Here is a 24,034-nt window from a genome sequence, read left to right as displayed (position 1 = left end):
TGATGGGAAGAGACGTCTTCTTCTTCTTTACTGTTTTATTGGCGGTTGGCAAACCAGCTTTAGAGTTGCGTTACCGCCAATGGGAATAAACATTTTGGTCATGATGGTGCTATAAGAGAAGTCACAAAATGTATTACAATTCATCCTGTGTGAAACATGAATTGAATGAAAATTTCATGGCAATTCATCCTTTAATTTTGAACTCAAAACAAGCAAAATATGAATCACATGGTGTTTTTTTGAGGGAAAAGTCATCAGAATTTATTGTCTGGAAACCATGAAATTTATTGACAATCCATCCAATATTTAGCTGTTTAAGTCTAGACTAAGCAACATAAACATCTCTTGAGTCACACAGTTGTCATGGCTGATTATGTTTTTATTAATAAACATATATGAAAAAAGAAAATAAGCAATTTTTCCCCATTTTGTCTTTATTTGAATTACAAAATGGACATCCTACACAGAACACACATAATGCAAGTTAACAATACAAAATCTACAAAATGATACAGTGACAAAGTATTTTGTTCGACAGTAACAACTGTACAGTATAAATGGATACAATACTGTTTGTTTCTCTTTTATTGAAATCATCTACATTTGGCACTTGACCACAAGATGCTATTGAAATGAAATGTGAGACTGACGTACCTGATCGCCTACTTGAACTGAACTATTATTATTCCCCCAGAAGTAATCATTCATCCGCCTGCGAAGGCTACTGCATCTCGTGGTGTTTTCAGACCAGCAGGTACAGGCATGGTGAACGTTAAGCAGAATGGAAGCAGTAAAGAGCTAAATCGTACAAAAACACAGTGAGGTTTGGTGGATGCTGCTGTTGCTCACTACCAATGTCACTGCTTGGTTCTGGTAGTTGTATCTCCATCGTCACAGTAGCCCTCAAATTGTCTTACAATTACATGTGTATTTCAAATTTGGTGCACATTCAAAAGAGTCACATTTGCACAAAACCTTTGATTTGCAGATGTTACTGTTGCACTTTTATGACACCATTTGAAGCCATACCGTTTACAAAAACTGCCACTGTTTACGTGCTTCCTGCGAAATATGATGTCAGTAGAGGGGCGGCTTGGGATCAAACTGAGATCTGCATCCATTTTCTCTTTCAAAAGGGAACAAAATAAGCTACATACACTAAACGTACCTGTGGATATTCAAAGCTGAATGCATAGCAATATGTGTGGTCCTCACCTTTGTAGCATTTCTAGCATAAATATGAGTGAATATACTGTACAACTTTTCTTTCATATCATATTCGTCAAGTAAAAGAAAAGAAAATGTTTATCATCACATTCCAATAATTTATATGTCAAAATGTTTAAAGTGAATCTCTTCCATTGCAGGAAATCGCCACAATGTGATCACAGAGTAAAAGAATATATAAGTAACATACTATATATTCATATAACATCTAACTTTTTCTTTTTTTTTTTTGCTTATACACTTGTTGAAGAAAGAGAATCACAGCTCGGTTTATATGCATATGTCAAGTTCATGTATTCATCAGGAAAATGAAGGTTTATGTGAAGTGTGCGTGTAGATCTGTGTGTGAACTTGGCATAAAAAGTCACTTTGAAAAGAGCAGATGGATGTAATCTGTAGTCTAAATATTCCCCTTCATTTAGAAATCTCAGTCAGTTTTGGTTTGATGTAACATTCCTCCAAAATATACGTAAAAAAAAAAATCAGTCCTTTTAAAATCCTTCTATTAAAAACTAGACTTCCCAGATCTCTTGTCTACATACTGTAAGCTGTGAACACTTGTCGTCCCAGACTCACGTACTTCACTTCAGTCAGCGTTAACATGGAGTTAGATTGCAATACTTTGTCCGTCATCACTCAACAACCCCGAGTCAGTTAACAGAGAACAAAATAAGCATGAGTTCCTTTATATAAGGAATTATGCTTTCAAAAAAATAAAAAATAAATAAAAGAATAAAAAGAAACAGCGAACTTGGATTCGGCTCAATGTACCTCAAGAATCTGTTGGATTATCTTCGCTGGCTGAGACAGCACAGCTTTGATTCAGTGTTTAACAAGTCTTTGATGGGATTCCAGTCCTTTGAGTTGTATTTGTACCGTATATGAGACCCGTGTTGTCTGTAGTCCTTTGACCAGGCGTAGAGGCACATGTACAGTATGTGAGTGTGGGTGTCTGACAGATTGTATATGCAGCAGGCTTTGGTATTTGTAGTATCTACAGTTGTCTAAGTGTGTGTGTGTGTGTGTGCATGTGCCTCTACAGCGTCAACAATCTCAGGTAGGTCAGATTTTGAAAATGTGCTAAATGAATCAAACTTCGATGGGAAAAAGTCCAGTTTTCTACTGCCCAGCACTGCTGGGATCGCACTGAAGCAGCCGGACGATGGAGGGATCGTTCTTCGCTCCCTCAACAAACTCCTCAAGGGACAGTTTACCTAGAGAGAGAGAGAGAGAGAGAGAGACAGATTACCGGTTAATTGTCTTGCTTATCGTTACAGCAGAGCTAAGCTGATCAAAAATAGCTTAAATGAAAACAAAGAGCACATATCTTCCTCGAGGTGATGTGACACGTTGACAAGTTATTTTAACAGGTCTTTAAAATAATATTTATAGAAATATTTTTAGAGTTAAATGGCTTCAATTTAGACTGCTAGAGTGCATGTACAGAATTTGACCAGAGTTTAAAAGCCCTGACACACCAGGCCAGACGATTAGCCGTCGGCCAATTTCGGGCCGTCGGCGAGCGTCTGTCATCCTAGTTTTTTGTGGTGTGTCCGGCACCGTCGGCTGTAGTCTGCCCGTGTCAGAGGCTTTTTGGCCGATTCAACATGTTGAATGAGAGCTCCACCGCCGATGAAACATGTTAAATCGGCGGTGGAGCCCGTCAGTGAGAGAAATCACTCTGATCGGCTGTTCAGCTTAAACGAATCAGTGCACGAGAAGAGAAGCGGAAGTGAGGAAAGCAAGCCAACGAGTAAAGTCAAGGGGGCACACACAGAAGGCTCTTCTCATTTTTCATCTTCATCAGTCTAATAGATGGATATTTTCACAACGACATGGCCATCTGGAATGAAGCTAAGAGGTGAGTGGTGTGAAAATAGTCCGCAAATGCTGCTTTAATTCATGTACGTATCATAACAACGGCTTGTAGATCCTCAGCATTTTGGTTTCCCGTTTTGAATGACGAATACAGACTTATACAGAGTTATTTCATCTCACGCAGGCGCAGAACGTACGTGATAGTTGGCTGTAGTCTTTACGATGTGCTCGAGTGCAACTTTTTGGCAAAGACACAGGTGACGTGAGGCGACGCAACGGTCGGCCTTCCTCAGCGCTAATTCTTTGATGCCGGTTTGGTGTGTCTGGGCCTTTACAGTGTTGCCAGGTTGGGCGACTTTCCACTTATTTTTATTTACTTTGGTGGGTTGTGATCATTGACAAAAAGTTAGGCTATATTCCAATAAATCAGCCCATATTCTCCTCTGTGTATTTTGATTGATACTGAGTTCAGTAAGCTCGACATGCAGTGACTGATAACGGTTGACCAACAAATCAAAATCTCATTTCAGTTTATTACAACTACTAAACTTTGTTCCTAGCTTTGTCGTAGCTCTGTGATAAAAGCCATGTAAAAACTTACATCTGTTCATAAGTGAAGAGATATGATGCTTAATTTCACATCATCCACAGAGACCAGAGGCAATTTGGGCTCTTTTATGACAACTGGGCAGGTTCAAGGCTCTAAACAGGCTATTTTGTGTCAGTCACTGAAATGAATTAGGGCTGATTGAACGCTGGAGAACCGCTGTGGCAATACAATAGCAAACAGAATAATATATGATGGATCACTGTGTTCATAGAATAGATTTCCAAAGTAAGATGTTGAAATCACATTCAGTTATAGGCGTTAAAGAAAATTACCGTTTCAGCAGAAAACACTGCAGCAGAGTGACAGGAAGTCTGAGGAAGGCTTACCATCTCGATTTGTGTCCATCTGCCTGAATATCTTGTCTGTGCGTTTCTCCGGTGTGGACTCGTCCTCAGGCATCTTCATCACAGAGGAAACCATCTTGTAAATAGCCTGAAGACAGAGGGAGCAGAGAGGAAGAAACCATAAATCAGTATGGAAGCTTTTATGTTTCTGACTGCATCTGTAAAGACGGTCGTTCTGGTGTGTTAAATCACCTAAACTAACCTCCTTTCTTTAAACTATAACTTTGTAAAAGTGGGCGTAATACATTTTAAATAGCAGATATCTCAGTTTAAAAACTCCAACGATAAAGCGTCTACAGTCTGATCACGTTGCATATCAGTTATTCCTGCCAGAAGCACAACTGCAAGGTTGCATCAGCTGGATTGTTTAAAAGTGCAGCGAAATACATATACGACCCATCAATCAACTTACCTCCTCTGGGAGGAAGAGAGATAAAGGATTACTTTCATTTGTGTTTGGCTCTGGGGCCTGATTTGACTGCACAGAAACAAACAGGAAGTATTCATGTCTAAAAGATGCAGGTTAGGTTTTTAAATAGATGATAAATCAAGAAAAGTGAATGTGTTTGCTTCACTGTTCATGTTTCCTGAGATACGTAAAAGCTGAAGCTGTTAGTATTTTATCTATATTGCTGCTAACTTTTGTTTTTCCCCGTCACACCTTTCTATTAGAAACTTTAACCGTAGAACATTTGAAATGTTCCTCATGATGATTTAGAGTTTGTCGGATCATCTGTCCAAACAGCAATGCAGAGGAGCAGCTGTGCACATCTGCATCCATCATATACACACACACACTACCGAGATGGTGATTAGGGCTGCAGGTATCAGTTATTTTCTTCATTATAAGTTAGTTAGTGTATTGATTTTTTAAAATTAGTTGATCAATCCATGTCTGATCAGCAGACATAAAATCTAAAGTATTTAATTACATAACAATGATAAGACATAAGCAGCTCCTGGCATTTGAAAAGGGGTAATCAAATGTTTGGTATTTGTAGTGGATAAAAGAATAATTAATTATGATGAATAACATTTCTGCTGATGATTTATTTATTGAGTAATTGGCATTATTATTATTACTTTTTTTCCTTTTTATAGGGGGCCCGCCACCACCCCCTCTCTTCGGAGGAATACATTTAATTTGTTTTTATTATTTTTCAAACTAATAGACAATAAAGGAAAAGAAAAGTCATAATACTCATAATAATAATAATCTTAGTCAAACAATATTACTTAAAAAAATAAAAAATAAATAAAAAAGCAGGGGCGAATAAGTAGGCCACCTTGACGACATATAAACAGACAACAACAAAAACATTCAAAAGTGGACATGGACACATGTATCTAAACAGACAAATATCAACAATGACAGAAAACGAGCTGACATAGAACAGAGACATAGAAAATAAGGCCCTTTTTTAATACTAATTGTCATTAATAGAAAAGAACGGGTATGTTTGTTTTTTATCTTAAGGCCATTTTATTGTTTTTTGTTTCTAATTTGACGGCTGTATTGAGGAAGATAACTCTAGAAGGTCACAGAGACTTCAATTCAACAATCAGCAAGATATTTGCAGTAAGGATAATATTACACTAGGCGCTAAAACAATTAGTAGATTAAATCGACTGACAAAATAATTCAATTCATTATTTTAAGCAAGTTATCAAGCAAAAAATGCCATGTTACAGCTTCTTGCATGCGAGGATGTGTTGCTTTTATGGTGCTTTATATATTGTAAATTTAATGTCTTTGGGATTTGGACTGTTTGTCAGACAAAACAAAAAATAGATTAGGGCTGTCAATCGATTAAAGTGTTTAATCGTGATTAATCGCATGATTGTCCATAGTTAATTAGGATTAATCACAAATTAATTAAATAGATTCCTTAGGTTTTATAGTTTGATATAGTATCTTTAGCTGCTTCAGCATCCTCTAGCTTTACAACTGAGCCCGCTACAACCTCCGAAAGATCGATTGCGTTAATGCATTAAAGAAATTAGTAACGTTAAAACAAATTTGCGTTATTATTGCGTTAACTTTGACAGCCCTAAAATAGATTAATCGATAAAGATCATTAGATGTAGGCCTTTTATTGGACTGATGTATCAAGGCATCCTTAGACATAAACACACCCGCTCACAAGGACACTGATTGGAGAATGGGATTACTCATTCTTTGGCACTCTGCTCAATTCAGCACCGTGATGTGGGACGTCACAACATGTGTAAGGGATTGCTGGTGTGTGTCTGAACCGTTTATCCAATAAAAGCAACACTGGAGCTGCTGAGGGAACGACGGGGGGGACTGCTGCTCTTCCTAAAACCACACAGCTGCTGGATGTAGCGCTGCTGAGTCAATATGAGGAGAGGACCACTCCCTTCTAGAAATACACCACAGTCAAGTCTTATTTAGAGATGTCTGAGGGCCCGAGAGGAACTGCTGGTTTCTAAAATTACACAGCGGCTGGTTTTCCTGCTGTGGTGCAGAATATAGAAGAGGATGGATATATGATGCAGCAGCTGGTGTGGATGGCTGAGCCAAAATGTTTCTTCACTGCAGGAGGAGTTTCAGGACCAGGGAACATGGCGTTACCATGATGGCATGCAATGGCCACTGAAAGACTGAGGGCTGTATGAAGCTAGAGAGGCAGAAAGAGAACGAAGGATGGAGGGAAATAAAGATAGAAGCAACCAAAACAGAACAAAAACACTTTAGACCGTAACAGTAAACCCACCGATACAATCTCCAGCATCTCCGCCTTGCTAATGTATCCATTCCCGTCCAGATCGTACATACTGAACGCCCACTTCAGCTTCTGGTCCAGCCGACCACGAGAGGTCACACTCAGCGCGATGATGAACTCCCTGAAGTCTATGGTCCCATCTCCGTTGGCGTCAAACGTGCGGAAGACATGTTCGGCGAACTTGGAGGCGTCTCCGTAAGGGAAGAAGTTGGCGTAGATCTTCTTGAACTCTTCCATGTTGAGCGCGCCGCTGGGGCAGTCCCGCAAGAAGCCCTTGTACCACTCCATGATCTCGTGCTCGGTGAAGTCCGTGTTCTCCATCAGGTCCTGCATGACGTCGGGACGGAGCTTGCTGTTCTGTTTGCCCATGGTCGCTGCTTCTGTTTAGGCTGTGGGTGATGTGAGGGCAGCGGCGATTTAGACTGCAGACAGTGAGGAAGAAAGAAAGAAAGAGAGAGAGGGGGACAGAAAACGGATGTTAGAATTAATCTGAAATGACCTTGAGCCTTTTTGATACAAGAGGAGTAGGGAGGACAGTGATGTAAAAAGGAAAAAACGTAGTCTGAATGCACTTTCACACTTTAAAAAGATAGATTAACTAGCTAGTACTAACTAGTTTTTGTTGTTAACATGAAACATGAAACCCTGTGTGGAGTTTTGGGATGTCAAAGTGCCCTAACATTATGTGTACTCGAGCTGTTAACATCACAGTGTTGTTATCACAAAGAGCTGTTATTGGGTAGAAGTGTTATGAGGTCCTGAGATGTCAACTTGGGGAGTTGATTGCCAGCAGTTTGAAACTCCTATTAACCTGTGACTTCTAAAAAAGGAAAACTATAAATTATAGAAAATATACAAAAGCTTACAGTACTCAATGCAAACTGTGGATTATATATTGTTTTTCTTCATATCATCTCTTTATATTAACTTCTCCATTCACTTAGTAAACATGTAGTTTTTGCTTTCATTTTGTCTTTTTTAAAAGGTGATAATTTAGTCGACAGTTGGGTGTAAGCTGCGAGATTCTCTTATCTTAACTGCACTCATCTTTTTCATTTTGTTTGTTGCTGTTTCATGACAAAATGCAAGTAAATGTTATCATGAAACTAGATAAAGGAAAAGCACGGAGATAACGTTGAGTATGCGGTCTTGTGCACATGCTCAGCCAGTTTCAGTCTCCCATGCGCCTGCAACAGGAGACCACCAAATGCTTTCATGGTGCACAACCAACACAGACTACACCCACACTAACAGTGTAGCACACACACTGTTGATAACCCCAATTCATGCCAATGTGTGCACGCATCTCTGCAGATGCACCTTCCATTTCCTGCAGGAACTACGATGCTGATGCGTCAACACACGCATACACATCCTCTGAATTAACAGTTTATCGACTTAGTTTGGGTTTTAACAAGGCTTTTGAAATAAAAACCTGCAGGAAAAGATATAGATATATGTAGTAAACCTCAAGTACGACTTGTTTTATGCTTTCCAAGCATATAATAAACATGCATACGAGCCACCGAGCTGATCCAACATGGCGTGTCTGATAAAAATCACTCTCCTCTGTAACGATGTTGTTGCAGAAAGTGAACAGGGAGCCGCAACACTCAACAGAAGACGCAGTTCATCGTTTAAACCTGCAGCTAATGTGCTTAGCACTTTCCGCTGTCAGACCGCTAGCTGCTGCTGAGCTCTCCAGGCTAAAGGGAAGAGGGAAGCTGTTCTAAGCTTAGCCGAGGATAATGACAGATAAAATCAGCAATGTCAGGACAGGCCAAAGCAAATTACTGTACAAGTAGCTTGTTCCGAGAAGGGAAATAAAGACCTGTCACCTCTGAGTATCCACTCAGTGTCTGTGGCTTCTCTTACTTTGTTTAAAGACTCCAGAGCTAAAATATGAAATTATAAAATATGCAATGTGTTTACAATCCCATTTGACTTGTCTTAAATTTGCTTTTCCCACTGATGCATTAATTAATCAAGACTGATTAATAAAGACCTGCCATCATGTTTACTTTTCTGTAAAGCTTTTCAGTCAGAATATGCTCTTCTAGCCAATAACAATGAACTCAGTGTTAATGAAAAGTGCTGCTTCAGTGACAAGTTCACAGCAAACGGAGGGTCTTAGAAACACTAGTCTATACAAATTGATTTTGCAATAAAAGGCATTTTAAGTGAAGCTGTATGAATAGGTAGATTTGTGAGGAAGTGGTTGCAGTTTGAATTAAATAGCGCCGCATTTTCATTAGTTTTGTTAGCTGCTAATGCAACGATGCGGTCTTCTTTTCCCTTTTATTTCTCACTCGCATGTTCCATAAACAGCCAGCTATAATCCTTTAATTAACTGAGAGTAAACAATGGGCTCTAGCAATGTGGCAGCCACCTCTAATGAGTTCCCTGCTGTTACCCATAGTTCACTTCAATGCCAGCGTGAATGCTGGAGCGGTGTGAAAAGGAGATTAACACCTGTTTACACACTGGAACAAAACACAGCAGCAGCTACACGGCGGTGGTCCAATGTGAACCGCTCATATACAGACTGGAAGTGTGTCTGCCTTTAAATTAGACAGAGGCAAACAGTCTCGACCTGAGAGGGGCAGCATGGCGACGGTTTACAACATTAAATCCAAAAAGGTATCCGCTAATATTCTAGTAGGTAACTATTTTCATCATCTATTAATCGCTTGAGCCATTTTTCTAACAAAAGTACCAAACATTTGAAGGTTCAAGTTTCTAAAATGTGAGAAGTTGCTGCTTTTCTTAGTCTTTTATTATAGTAAATTGACTAATTCTGTGTTTGGGTCTGTTAGTTGGACAAAACAAGACATTTAATTGGGGCTGCAACTAATGATTATTTTCATTGTCGATTACTCTGTTGAGTATTTTTGCGATTCATCGGTTAGTTGTTTGGTCTATAAAATGTCAGAAAAATGTCTATCAGTGTTTCCCAAAGCCCAAGATGACGTCCTCAAACGTCTTGTTTTGTCCACAATTCAAAGATATTCAGTTAAATGTCATAGAGGAACAAAGAAACCAGAAAATATTCACACTTTTTTTCCTTAGAAAATTACTCAAACCGATTAATCAGTTATCAAAATAGTTGGCGATTAATGTAATAGTTCACAACTAATCGATTAATCATTGCAGCTCTAAACCGAAGGTACCAGCTAATGCGCTAGTAGGTTACTATTTGTCAAGCAAAAAATCCAACATTTGATGATTTCTGATCCTAAAATGTGAGAATTTGCTGCTTTCCTTAGTCTTTCATTGTAGTAAATTTGGTAAATTTGGGTTTGGGACTGTAAGATGGACAAATCAAGACATTTAATGACATCACTTTGTGCTCTAGGATATTGTGATGGGCATTCTTTACTGTGACTCTGATGTTTTTTTAGACCAAATGATTAATCAAGAAGATAATTCACAAGTTAATCAATAATAAAAAATAATTGTTAGTTGCAGTTCAATTAAATTTACCACTGAAATATTCCCATGAACATACCTACACAGGTGTTCAATTTAAGTGTCCCAGCGTGCACAATACGAGGACCGTGAAGCACCCAAATGGACTGTGTCGTAATTATATCATTATTTACACCTATCGTGACATGTCAACATGTCTGATGTAAAAAAAAAGAAGGTCTATTTCAACCAGAGCAAAGGTCAGGAAATATGCGTTTTTTTCTGGGGAAAAATATTGTGTATTATCCATTGGCATCATTTGAAAAATAAATCTTCAGAGTGTAAATTCAAGTATTAGTGTTCCTATTTTAAACAGATTGTACAACTAAAACAAGCCAGCAGCACATACTTGTCAGCTGATTTAGCAAATGAATTTGTTACTTGTTCAATTAGATTTGCCATTTGACCATGATAGAAGCTGTTACGTAGCAGCAGCAGCACACAGTGAAAATAACGGTTTGAAATCAGGTTACTTTAAGATTACACAAGGAAAGTTAAATGTGTCCTCTCCTGTATTCAACATCAACCTACACTATATTGTCCCAGAGGGAAATTTGTCTTCCACACAGATCTGAACATAAAATACACAAAACATAAAACACTTTATATAAAGAAAATAAATATTAAGCTAAAACTTTCCACATAAAATCCCAAAATACAGTGAATATGATATCTAGATTGCATTGCGAGCTCACAGTGGTTTGTCATGTTTTTTAGAAAGCCTTATCACAACCAACTTAGGGTCTTACATCACTCATTTAAAGTCTAAATGCATAAAAATGCAACTCAAAACTCAAAACCAGCTCAGTCAATTTACCTTAAAACACACACACTCACATTAGACTGTCATCTAGAGCTGCAACAATCAATCGATTAGTTGTCAACTACTAAATTAATCGCCATTTATTTTGATAATTCGAGAAAGAAAAGTCCAAATTCTCTGATTCCAGCTTTTTAAATGTGAATATTTTCTGGTTTCTTTACTCCTCTATAACAGTAAACTGAATATCTTTGAGTTGTGGACAAAACAAGACATTTGAGTACGTCATTTTGGGCTTTGGGAAACACTGGTTGACATTTTTCACCATTTTCTGACATTTTATAGACCAAAACAACTAATCGATTAATCAAGAAAATAATCAACAGATTAATCTACAATGAAAATAATCATTAGTTGCAGCCCTAATGTCATTCAACAACTCCACGTCATCCCATTTCATTCATACACTCATTCTTTGTTTCATGCTGAGACCGGGATCGTCACATACTCTGCATTTATATTTTCTAATGGATTGTGGAGCATTTCCGATGATTATTGACGCTGCGTTGTCATAATTACTGCCTATACAATCATTTTTTTGTTTTTGGCAGCGAGTTGTCAAAAGAGAAACAACATATTACTTTACATGCCGCCTTTGATTCACAACAGCATTTAATTAACTTTCTGTGCAGACTGTCGGCTTGTGTAATTGTTTGTTTTCAGCTGCGGCTCTAATCATACCGACTCTGTTCAGCCAGACTATTTACACAAACAGAGCCGACTAAAATGTTTCTCTCCCCATTCCTCTACATGAGGGAGCGGAGGTTAATTGGCTTTACAACAACATATTATAATGCCCAATTTTCACTGTTTTCTGACATTTAATGGAATTTGTTTTGCTAGTTTTTAGACTACACGGCTGGGTGTAGTTTCTGTGTTGAGTTTGCATGTCACTCCCTGTGGGTTTTCGTTTCCTCCCACAGACATACAGGTATTGTTGCATGTGTGCAGTATGTATGGGTAGAAGTTGTTGTGTGCTAACACTGCACCCCGTCCCTCTCTCTCTCCTGGCTGATATTTTAAAAGAAGAAATGATGGGATGAGAGCTCAGACCTCCACTGAACATCCCCTCAACTAGTCATCCCTAAGAACTCAGCTATTCCTGGCTCTCAGAGATCACCGCCTACAATTAACCGTTAAGACTCTTACCTGCTGCTGCTGCTGTTGCTGGCAGACCTCTGAAGGCGCTGTTACATAACAGAGGCTCTTTGACAAGTGGACAGGTCACGTGGTTGTCTCTCTACCACGATCATCTCTTAAGATCAAGACAAGTGAGAGAACACCAGGCACTTAAACCTCGTGAGTGCGTCTGAGAGGAGAACGGGCCTGAGATAGAGCAGGTGACCTCAGCATGTGCAGGTATAATCCAGCAGAGGACAGGCTGTCGCTTTCTGTTTCTAATAACACCGACATGTTGTTCAGTGTTTGAGACGTTTAGCAGATGACAAGATCAACCTGCAGGACTTTAACTGCTAAAACCAACAACAACAAGGCTGCATCATATTCAAGTAAAGACATCATGACACGTCATCATCAGTGGCACCAAGTTCAATTATCAAATGTCTCATCCAACAGCTACACATCAAGAAAACATCTGGTTTTCATTTCCATGAAATAGAAATAGGGCCTGTAACAAACAATTATTGTCATTATTGATTAATCTGTAGATTATTTTCTTGATAAATGGCATGGTCTATAGTATGTCTGAAAATATAAAAAAGGCACCAAGATGACTTAATTTCTCTCTCAACCCAAACGGTCGAGGCAGACGGCCGCCCACCGACACCCTGGTTCTGCCCGTTAAAGGGGATATGTTCTTGCCACTGTCGCACCGAGTGCTTGCTCATGGGGCATCTCTTCAAATGTTTGTTTTGTCCAACCAACAGACCAAACCCATTAAATTGACTATCACATATAAAAAAAAGTAAAGCAACAAATCATCTCATTTGAGCTGGAACCAGATGGCATTCCTGCTTGAGCAAATGACTCATAGATTATCAAAATAGGTGCAGATTATTTTTTTCGGTCGATCAATTAATCAACTAGTTATTTCAGCTTTAATATTTGTTCAATATGAATGGTTTCCAATCGAAGACAAAGGCATTAAAGCAAGCATTCAGGGCTACGTAACACTGTTTTAACGTTGGTGCTAATACGATACCTGAGCCTCGATGCTGGTTCAGTACTTTTTCGATATGTTAGTTTGGGGAACATAAACAGGTTTAACCCTTTTTTTCAATTAACAACAAATGCCTAATTGCTCAAGGAATCAGTGTTTAAGAACTTTACCTAAATAAAATAGTTGTTTCTTAATTTAAATGAGTAAAAACTGAGTTAAAAACTGACCAAGTATTTGATCCCAACTCTCAGTACTCGACACTTTTCGATAATCATTGCTACAGAAAATTACCTGAGTTTCATTTTGAAGAGACAATCTATTTACTTCTAGTAAAGAAGACAAAATCCCACACAACTGTGAAGCCAATATGTTTGTCCTGCAGCAGCTGAACGGTTGACTCGTTCATCTAGCTGCTTGAATCAAAGGCCCTCGACACGACACTCATCCTAGAACATCTTGTTGCCAACTTACGTAACAGGCAGAAGTCTCCGTTTATATCCTTCAGGTAAATCTTAACCCAAAGGTCCTTCAGATAATCCCAGAGAGAGAGAGAGAGAGTACGAGAAATCCAACAGAGAGCCAGAGTGACTGAAAGAGCACCGATCGCAGATAGCGAGTTTATGAATGATACATTCATAATGCAACATGATCCGTCTGTGATCGGGCTGCAGAGCTGAGGCCGGACATTCTCCACCTAACAGGCAAGCAATTATTAGACCCGCAAGATCTGCAATCTGATATTCACCCACAGGTCAAAATTAAATAATTATGTTTCAGCTCAGCTGCGATAATATTAAAAACGACAACTTTACCCACCTCAGATTAGACCGGTTCAGCCGAGGACGAATTGGAACAAACCTGGGAAGCAGCAGCTCGAGTCAAGATTCAAATGCGATTTTGATTTCAGGCAACACACCACACAGACACATGATTTTCGAGGACTGCGACATCACAACCACTCTCTTTCTTCTCTGCTATATAAGCGAGTAATTCTGTTTCGCATCATCTGTTTTTGCAAGAGCTCAGAGTTGCGCGTTTCATTAACAGAGTACAACAACAGGTTTACAGCAGCATGGAAAGAAACCATCAAAAATTCACACTTGATGAGCTGAAATCAGTGATTTTTTTTTTTTTTTTCAAGGAAGATTAGATTGCAAGACTAGAACTGATAATCAATTATCAAATTTGTAGCCAATTTATTTTCTGTCTTCTAGTTGAGGCACAAAATGTGACAAATAGTGTGAAAGTACTTTCATAATGTAGAATCCATGTCCTCCCATGTTTAAGTGTGTAAATTAAATAAAGATGTTGGTAGGTGGAGAACATTTTCATGCTGTTAGATTAGAGCTGCAACAATTAATCAATTAGTGGATGTAAACAACTATTTTGATAATCGATTAAATTGGTTTGAGTAATTTTTTCTCTGATTCCAGCTTCTTAACTGTGAATATTTTCTGGTTTCTTTACTCCACTATGACAGTAAACTGAATATCTTTGAGTTGTGGACAAACTAGAAATTTGAGGACGTCATCTTGGGCTTTGGGAAACACTGATTGATATTTTTCACCATTTTCTGACATTTTATAAACCAAACAACTAATCGAGAAAATAACCAACAGATTAATTGACAATGAAAATAATCATTAGTTGCAGCCCTAAAAGAAACCATCAAAAACTCACACTTGAGAAGCTGAAATCAGAGATTTCTTTGTAATTTTTTGCTTTTTGAAATGACTTAATCAACAATTAAAATCAACAATTAATCGATTATCAATTTTTTTTAGCTGATTTATTTTCTGTCTTCTAGTTGATGCACAAAAGGTGACAAATATATGTTAGTGCGAAAGTACTCTCACAATGTAGAATCCATGTCCTCCCAAATTAAATAAATCCTGCAGTTAGATAGCTGTTAACGCACAAAAACGATGTTGGTTGGCATCACAACTGTGACTCTGGACGCTCTGCCTGAGATCGACATCGGTGTAATTAAAGTGCAGTTAATTACAGTGCAGGATGACAAAAACTGACAAACTTTCTACCAACACGAGTGAGATCCTGCAGCACATCCAAGACTCAACTCAAGACCACTCTTTTCACCTCTAACTTAAATCTCATCGAGCATGTGAGCAGCTGCAGACTCCACCTGCAGTATGTTGAGCCCATCGAAGTCATGTCAGGGCGGTTATCACACCTGAAACTAGCCTCTAGTGTTGAGCACAGAAAGCTTGTAGTATGTGTTCTCAGTAGAAAAAGTGTTAGCCATTAATCTCATAAGTTTTGCACGTATGAGCTACGAGGTGACAGGCTTGTTGGTTTCTCACTTGTGACATTCTGGCTCAAATTTTACGAGATCTAAAAACGATGCCCTGCTGCTCTCCTCAACATCTCGACACACCGTACACATCTCTCTCTGTAACCATCTTCTTGCTGCTGCCCCATCTGCGATCACACATCTGATCAGCAGCACATTTCAAACCACCATCGAAAGCTGCAGCAGCAGCACCGCATAGCTTTGGGAGCAACCTATGCTCACGTTACAGAGTATCGTGACGAGCGCTGTTCAGCGTAGCGTGCTTTAGAGGCTCCTTGAATATCTGGCTGCAACTCTATCTGCTGTGTTATTTAGTGTAAGGTCAGGGCTGGTCTACTGGTGGTCCAATCTGTACCAGAGTCTGTCTGGGGGAAACTAACATCTTCAGCAGAACAGCTAATATAAAAAGATTAGAAAGTGAGATAATAGTAGGCTGCAGTGACTAACAGTGAAAGTAATCTTGCTGACTTTGATGCCATCAGTCTTGTGACATAAACATCCTTTCAGTTTAGAGCGGAAACTATTTTTTGATTATCTTTTCAATCATTTTTCAATCAACTTTCTTTAGTTTCAGCTTCTCCAATTTGAGGGTTTCCTGCTTTCCTTTGTCATACATGATAGTAAATTAACTGTCTTTGGGTTTTTGGACTGATGGTCGGACAAAACAAGGAATCAGCTCTGAAAATTAGAATATTAGACTAAATGATTAATAGAGAAAATAATCAGCACATTGGTCTATAATGAGTCATGAGTTGCAGCCAGCTTCCTCCACAGGAGTGCAAACATAAGACACATCAAACTGAGGCTGAAGGTCAAATCACTCTTAAAAACACAAACTTTCATAGCAACAGCTCTAAAAATAGCCACGACTTCCTCTTACACTTCCTTAATAATTGCGTTTATCACAGTGCTACCTTCATTACTGCCTCTATCTGTCACTCCAATGGACATCAGTGGAATGTGAATATCGGGGAAATGCTCCAACACAGCTGTCAATACGACTCAAAACATCGGTGCAATTTCTGGACATTTCATAGTTTCAAATGTGATTTTCGTGAATTACATTTTAAAAACTGTTTCTTTACTTTAACCATTTCTTTACTTCTCTAAATCCCATCCATCCTCTCTTTGAGAAACCCAAAGGCAGCAACTTCATCATAATGCAGCACACATGAGCTCCCATTGTCAGCCGGAGAGCTTCGTGCGTCAAGGCGTTGCAGAAAACCACAATCATGACAGAGAAGCCATTATGAGGGAGCGAATGAGAACAAGATAAAAAAGTGTCACTGACAACAACTGCAAGAAGGCAGGCAGAGCTGCAACAGACTCGGGATTGGACAAACACACACACACACACACACACACTTGCTCGCAGCAAATTATCACTGATTGCACGAGGAGAGTGCTGTTTACTTTGCACTGAATATCTAAATGTGCCTCTCTCTGAAACAGCCTGTTGTAAAGACAAAGGCTACAGAGATGGAAATGTCAATCTGTCCGATGACTAAACAACTCCCACCCCTCTCTGCCGGTGATATCTGCTGCACAGCATGTGTGAAATGCGGATTTCTATCCAAAATGTTATCTGTGTGACAGGCCGGGATCTATTTCTTTATCTCAGCTCTCTCTTCCTCCTTCAGTTTAATCTTCCACTCATCCTTGCTTTCTTCCGATCACTCTCCCGGTCTAAAAAAAGGTCTAATTTAATTCAAAAAGAGCACCAAGTGCCGCACAGACGAGCATAACTACAGAGGGATGCTGCCAGTGTGGTCAGTCTGGCCCAAAACAAACCCACGCACACCAAAATAGAACATCTGTTCAAATATAGCGCATGTTTGTAAGAGTTCAGCATCTTGAAATGTTTGGAGGGATGCTGTTGACACCAAGGGGGCCATTATCTCGACTCCACCCTTGTGTCAGCAGCACCTCCGCAGGTCTTTAAACTTTTCTTGCCATGTGGTGTTGGCTGCCTGAGGTGAGAAGAGGAGAAGAGGAGAAGAGGAGAAGAGTATTTCACTTCAGTTTTGGTGGAAATTTCCTAAAAAACATAATCAAACGTTTGGAAGCCACAGAGCTTTAAAGATAGAAAAACTACAAGAGGTCATTTTCAGAGTTAGTTTTTCTCTTTCTGTGTCCACTCGCGTCTTTTCACATCATCGCCCGCTCTGATCACTTTGTGAACACTTCACAGGGACCGCCAGAGGAAATCCAGCTGCGGGTTCTTGTTTACATCCCACATCAAAACCAAACCAGTGCCATTCAATTACTACAAGCCACCAAAGAAAAGTCAATTTGAACAGAGGGCCTCTTAATACAACATGCCACTTTCAGAGGCAGCAATCTTTAGCTCACTTTAGCTGCATGACTGTCTAATGGAAACCTGAAACCAAGCAGTTTAATGAAGGGTTGCAACTAATGAGTATTTTCATTACTGATTAATTTGTCAAATGTTTTTTTGGTTTAATTATTAAGCCTATACACTGTATAATAAAAAAAGGAAATTAATTCTCACATTTGAGAAGATGGAACAAGTGAATCTTGCAATTTGGCAGTTTTACTTGATAAATTAAGTATTTGTCTACAATTAAAGATGGATGATTAATCGACTAACTGCTTCAGCTCTATTTGTTGTATATTGCATGTATCTTTGGGACTGAAGATTCACCTTTGGGCTCAAGAGAAATTGCGATGGACATCTTCTCCCCCACCTTTTCTGACTAAACAATGGATTAATCTACAAAAATTAATGTTAGAATGATTAAAAATAATGGATTAAATTGTAATTTTATTGCTCCAGTTACAAAAAAAGTTGTAAATATATCTTATATATATTATAAAAAATACTAAAAACAAAAGCTACAAATCCTCACATTTAAGAAGCTGGAACCTGCAAATGCTTTAGCTTGATAAAATACTTTAAATCTTTGTCAACTATTTGATCTTTTCAGCATTATTTTGACTGCTACTTTTCCTTCCATGTCCTTTGTTTCTGAATTTTTTAGTACTATTTTATAACATGCAATGCCTTGAAGCTCCCAAGATTGTCAGCTCATTAAAACATGAAAACACATATCACACTATATAACACTGTTATACTGAATATATAATGAGTGGACCTATTCATTCACAGTAAAAACAAACATTTCAACTCACTTGCCAAGGTAAAGCACCACCAGTCCAATAATGCTACACCTCCTCTCTCCTGCTTGAATCCACACTGACTGACTGACTGACTGACTGACTGATGTGTATTTGCTGAAATTAGATACCTGCCTCACTCAGCCTTGTGTGGTAGCAGGACTCATTTTTCACTTCCTGTCCTCACTCATTCTAGCAATTAAATATGGTAGAGAGAGAGTGTGTGAAGACAACAAGCACCTCTACCAGCTCCTCTCAGGGGTGCATTTAGAGCCAGAAGAAGCAGCCTCATCATCCGATTAGAAATAAAGCTTTATCCTCTGCTAAAGCATCTTGTAATGCTGCAAAAGTTATGGAAAAAAAATGTGTAAATTTCTGTTATATTATGCAGAGGAATAAGTTGTGAATAACAACCTGTAAACTTACCTCACCTGAGCTGTATGCAAAAAAAAAAAAAGGAAAAAGTACAACAGGAAGCGGACAAACTGCGAGGGAGGGACACATGAGCAACTTACCTCTCTTCTATGTTGCTGCTGTGGAGGATCCTGTTAAAAAGTCTAATAGTCCATTACCTCGAAGGGTAAAAAGTTTCAGAGACAAGGTGGGGGTGCAACAGGTTGCAGGGGGGGGCCACTCAGGATCTGTAGTTTCTCCAGGCTGCTCTCAGTCCAAACTGTGCCAGACTTGTTCTGCTGCTGCTGCAAACACTCAGCTCAGCTCAGCTCTCTGCAGACTCTCTGCGTGACGTCAACACTCCAAGTCACGTGGTGCGGCGGTGACGGCCAATAGGAAGCAGCGTTGTCCTGGCAACAAGAACCCCAGCACCCATTAGTAAAACATTCACACTAAAGTTGTAATAAATTTATAATATAAAAATAAGTACTAGTAGTTCTATAGTATTAAAGACTGGCAGTGTAGTAAAGTTGACATGCTTTGTAATATTTTCTAAATATCTCAGGAAAATATATATATATAATAAATAATAAAAATAAATTATATATATATATATATATATATATATATATAAAATAAATGATAAAAATAAATTATATATTTTTAAAAAATAAATAATAAAAATAAATAATATATATATTAAAAATAATATTAAAAATAATAATATATATATATATTAAAAATAATATTAAAAATAATATATATATATATATATATATATATATATACAAATAAATAATAAAAATAAATAAATAATATATATGTATAAAAATAAATAATAAAAATATATTTTATATATATATAAATATATATATATATATAGGAAATTGTAATAGTGAATAGTGAAACCTTTTTATTTTGGCACATACTAGCTATTACTACACACAATAGTATATAGCGTTCCTATTTCTATTTATTGTGGGGGTTTTTCTCCATATTCAGTATACTCTTCTGTATTTATTTTATAAAGAACAGTGAAACCGGTTTGTTTTGGCACATACTAGTTATTACTACACATACTATAGTACATAGCTATCCTATTTCTATTTATTGTAGAGATTTTTCTCCATATTCAGTATACACTCCTGTATTTATTTTATAATGAATATTGAAACCTTTTTATTTTGGCACATGCTAGCTATTACTACATACAATAGTATATACGTAGCTTTCCTATTTCTATTTAATATGTAGTTTTTTCTCCATATTCAGTATACTCTCTTGTATTTATTTTATAATGAACAGTGAAACCGGTTTGTTTTGGCACATACTAGTAATTACTACATATACAATAGTATATAGCTTTCCTACTTCTATTTAATGTGGAGATTTTTCTCCATATTCAGTATATTCTCCTGTATTTGTTTTATATATCTTCATAGCTTTGGTTAAATTTTTGTTTATGGTGTACATCTCCTAATTTCTATATTTCCTTATATATATTTCTCTGTAAGCGTGATTTTTTCTTATTGTATCTTATCTTTTTCTTTATATCTGTCAAAAATAGTCTCCAAGTGCACTAGCCTTTTCCTGCTTTCTTATTTGCTATTAACAGTATCTCATGGTCTTCCTCAAAAGATGGAGTTTACTTGTGTATTTTTGGTTGTGATACTTCTTGCTGATAGAGAAAAAAACAAATAAACCCCTTAAGGCAGCATTTCAAATATTTCAAAAGCTTAAAATACAGGAAAAGCTGATTTATTAGCTTTTTGTGCAGCCGTGCAGTGCAGTGCAGTGCACCTGCTAGTTGAAAATGTAATTTAATGCAAATGCATTTTCTAACCATAGTTTTGCATGCATTATGTGTATTTTATCTGCCTTGCTGTTTTTTCCCCTAATGAGGGATATTTGCAACCGAGTGCTGTGCAGGGATTCAAACGATAGTTGTAGACTTCATTTAATTTTTTTTTTTTTTACTTTCTTTGCATACCTTTATATTACTTGTAGTTTGATATGTTTTGTTGGAGCGACAACATAATAAGCTTATTTAATACTGAGTATTGCATGATAATGCTGAGAGAGATTATGGTGACGATAACCACTATGCATTTGCTGTGGCCCAGTACAGGTGTTCCCTTACAGGCACATTGGGAGCCATGCTTTGCCTAAGATGATTAGAGGAAGTCAAAGCCACAGGGCTTATTCGGCCGCCGTTCCAGGGCGCATTTTCTAAATGGCCTTAGAAAGTACACTGAGAACTCGTCCTGCCTGCTGAGTCAGCAAATTCCTGACCTCACTGACAGACAGAATGATTCGCTGCATTCAAAAACTAAACATAACAGAGAAGTTATAAATGTCTGGAAATCATTCAGGACACATGCAGGCATCAACTTATGTAAGATAAAAAAAAGAAAATCCTGTCACACTTCTCTGGAATGTTGCAAAAGTCCCAAATAATGGCTAACAATGTTAATATACATAAATGTATAAAGTCATATCTCAGCAGGGCAGGACCAATGTCCATTGAAATGTTGGTGGTAAATTAGTTTTAATGAACTGAGATCCATGCATGAGTGCATACAACAAAGGTGACACATGCAACATCAAACTCAGGTCAGCATGTCATGCTCCAACAATATGAAAAATCTCATCATAATTAGTAGAAGAGGTGGATCATGTACACAGCTGGGTACAGGTGCAAAAAGCATTTTTAAAAGTTTTTTGGGGCGTCATTTTATGTCTTTATTAAAGACAGTAGAGAGATAAGAAGATACACCAATTGGTTCGCTGACAAGGGTAATAGGAATCCATCCCCTTTTTTATTTTTATTTTTATTTTGTATTATTTAATATTTTTAATATTATTATGAATTGTATTCAATTATTACTTTTTTCTTTTTTTCTGTTGTTAAGACTGTTGGTAAGGAAATACGCTCTACTGTGAACTGTAAATTTGTATCATATGACAGATTGTTTATTACAAATGTATAATTATAATTCATATACTTTGTATGACGTCTCATGTGGAGAGTTGTGTTTTGCATGCTTCAACTGTTAAAAGCACAATAAAAACAGTGTTGGAAAAATAAAAAGAAGTAATGAGGGTGAAGAGATGCAACAAAGGTCCCCAACCAGACTCAACACCGGGGACGCTGTGATTCATGGTCGGTATATTAAACCCCAAGTTACTTGGACATCCCCAAAAACATGTTCCTATTGAGAGAAAACATCAACTGTACAGAGTGATCCATGCAATCTGTGACCATAATCAGTCTTACAAAAACCTCATAAAATCTTAAATTTACTGTCTTGTTACTAGAGAACTTGCAAGATTTAAACAATAATGCAAATATACAACAACAAAAAATCAATTTTCACTGATTGAACATAGATCACGAGTCTCTGACGGCAACCAATGCAGTTTCAGGGTGAGTAAATCAGCGTCATGGTATAGCATTGTTTGATACTGTAATATCTGTCGTTGACTTTAAGCAGCAGACAGCATTGTTATCCACTCCTAACAGAAATGAGAGCTCATCAGTGAGTTTGACCCTGAGGGAGAGTCCCTGAGTACTGTGCAGCTATAGCACTGCAACCTCTGACTAATAGGTTTGCATAACATTGATCTGACTGGAGAGCATTCCCCAACTCTGCACTCATCTGCACACACCAGTGAGGCCTGGTCCGCCACAGCTCAAAGAGGCTTTGAACTGGAGAGCCATCTTCTAAATCAGCCGGCCCATGGCTCTGCACGGGCTCTGTCATTAGGTAACAGCGGCTTTAGATGCGAGGCTAAGTAGCCGGTGCTGAATGGAGAAGCTCCTGAGCCGCACGGTAGAGGACCAAACACCTCACTGATTATCTGTTATCTAACCACACAGAGCTAACCTTTTGCTCCGCTCTGAACCCACTGTGGAGCGTGGCCAAAGTTTTCGAGGTGAGCTAATCTCTCTGGCAGCCATCCCTTGGCTGGGGACTGTGATCTTATTGAGGAAAGGTATCTGAAATTTAAACATTCAATAGTTCTGCACAACAAAAGAAGAATATCATCATGATGAATTTGTTACTGTTTCTGTTGCAGTTCTGATTTTCAAGTTTCTACAGACAGAATTAGTGAACGATATGTGATATCATGACCCACTGTAAGAGTGGTTATAGGTGTGTTTAGTGTATACTGAAGGTGCATCAAATGACAAAGCATTTGTCAGTGGACATCAGAGAAGAGCAGGTGATCCTGCAGCAGTCAGAGAACAAGGACAGCTCCTCTGAGTCGACCCGTGCGTCATGAGCAGCAGACTAATGCTCCGGCTGACTGGATTACCCAACAGGTGAATTTATTCTCAACCTGGACATGCTGACAGCTGCGTGTTAAAGCTTCTCCAGAACCATTAGGGAGACACAGGTATGAACTCTCTCTCTGTTGTACTCCTGCAAGACAGCAGCAACTGAGCAGAGGGGAAAGTTGTCCAGGAACATCCCAAGAGGAAAAACCCTTGGAGGAAGCCTGAGTCACTGCACTTTGCTTTAAACTTAGAACAGCATCTGACCGTTTATCGGTGAGAACAATCCCGCAGATGTCCGCTCAGAGGTTCAGCAGGACTTGGCCACGAGATGTTAGCACAAACATGAAAACAGCTGCAAATACACTGTGAAGGAAATGGAGGCACATCTCACAATACAGCACGACCAATGTTCACACTGGTCCTTTAAGTCAAAGATCTCAGTACTTCTCCCACTGACATATAGTGGTCTGGAAATATATTTAATGCTTGGAGAAGTGCCACCTATTGATTACAGTTTTAAAAGGACACAGGATTGCAGCAACGTGTGCAAAAAAGCCAAAATGCTCCAACAAAGTAAATAAAGGGCAACTTAAATTACATTTCCAAAATGATAAATGCAAGCAACCTAAACAAAGCACCAAATAGGACTCTGTTTCTGGTTCAATTTAATGAACCATTTAATGAGCTAATTGTTTGTAAATATTACCTCTGACATTTGATTCTTTATAGATCACTTTTATTATTTTGTCTCTGGAAG

At 38.2% G+C, this 24,034-nt stretch overlaps 1 protein-coding gene across 2 annotated transcripts; it reads right to left on the bottom strand.

Moving 5' to 3' along the window:
* Window positions 1–416: 416 nt before the first annotated feature.
* ncaldb (neurocalcin delta b) lies at window positions 417–19,337 on the bottom strand. 2 transcript variants are annotated; one of them, XM_037795323.1, is made up of 4 exons: window positions 19,118–19,337; window positions 6,738–7,168; window positions 3,982–4,087; window positions 417–2,441 (listed from the first exon to the last, which is right to left on the bottom strand). In XM_037795323.1, exons 2-4 carry the CDS (start codon window positions 7,113–7,115, stop codon window positions 2,347–2,349), a joined length of 579 nt encoding a protein of 192 aa, XP_037651251.1. In that variant the 5' UTR covers window positions 7,116–7,168; window positions 19,118–19,337; the 3' UTR covers window positions 417–2,346. The 2 variants fall into 2 exon arrangements, with proteins under 2 accessions (XP_037651251.1, XP_037651252.1); XM_037795324.1 differs by lacking the exon at window positions 19,118–19,337 and adding an exon at window positions 18,618–18,765.
* Between the last annotated feature and the right edge of the window lie 4,697 nt (window positions 19,338–24,034).

The sequence above is a fragment of the Sebastes umbrosus genome, chromosome 15 (genome assembly GCF_015220745.1).
Source record: "Sebastes umbrosus isolate fSebUmb1 chromosome 15, fSebUmb1.pri, whole genome shotgun sequence".
Classification (NCBI taxonomy): Eukaryota; Metazoa; Chordata; class Actinopteri; order Perciformes; family Sebastidae; genus Sebastes; species Sebastes umbrosus.
Note: the sequence above shows the minus strand (reverse complement) of the source record. Positions and strands in the feature narration are given on the sequence as shown.

Coding starts and splice junctions, on each gene's coding strand:
- ncaldb (XM_037795323.1), bottom strand. CDS start 7,115: ATGGGCAAACAGAACAGCAAGCTCCGTCCCGACGTCATGCAGGACCTG. Junction 4,088..6,737: donor AGATGCTGGAGATTGTATCG/GTGGGTTTACTG, acceptor CTCTGTCTTCAG/GCTATTTACAAGATGGTTTC. Junction 2,442..3,981: donor GATGGACACAAATCGAGATG/GTAAGCCTTCCT, acceptor CTCTCTCTCTAG/GTAAACTGTCCCTTGAGGAG.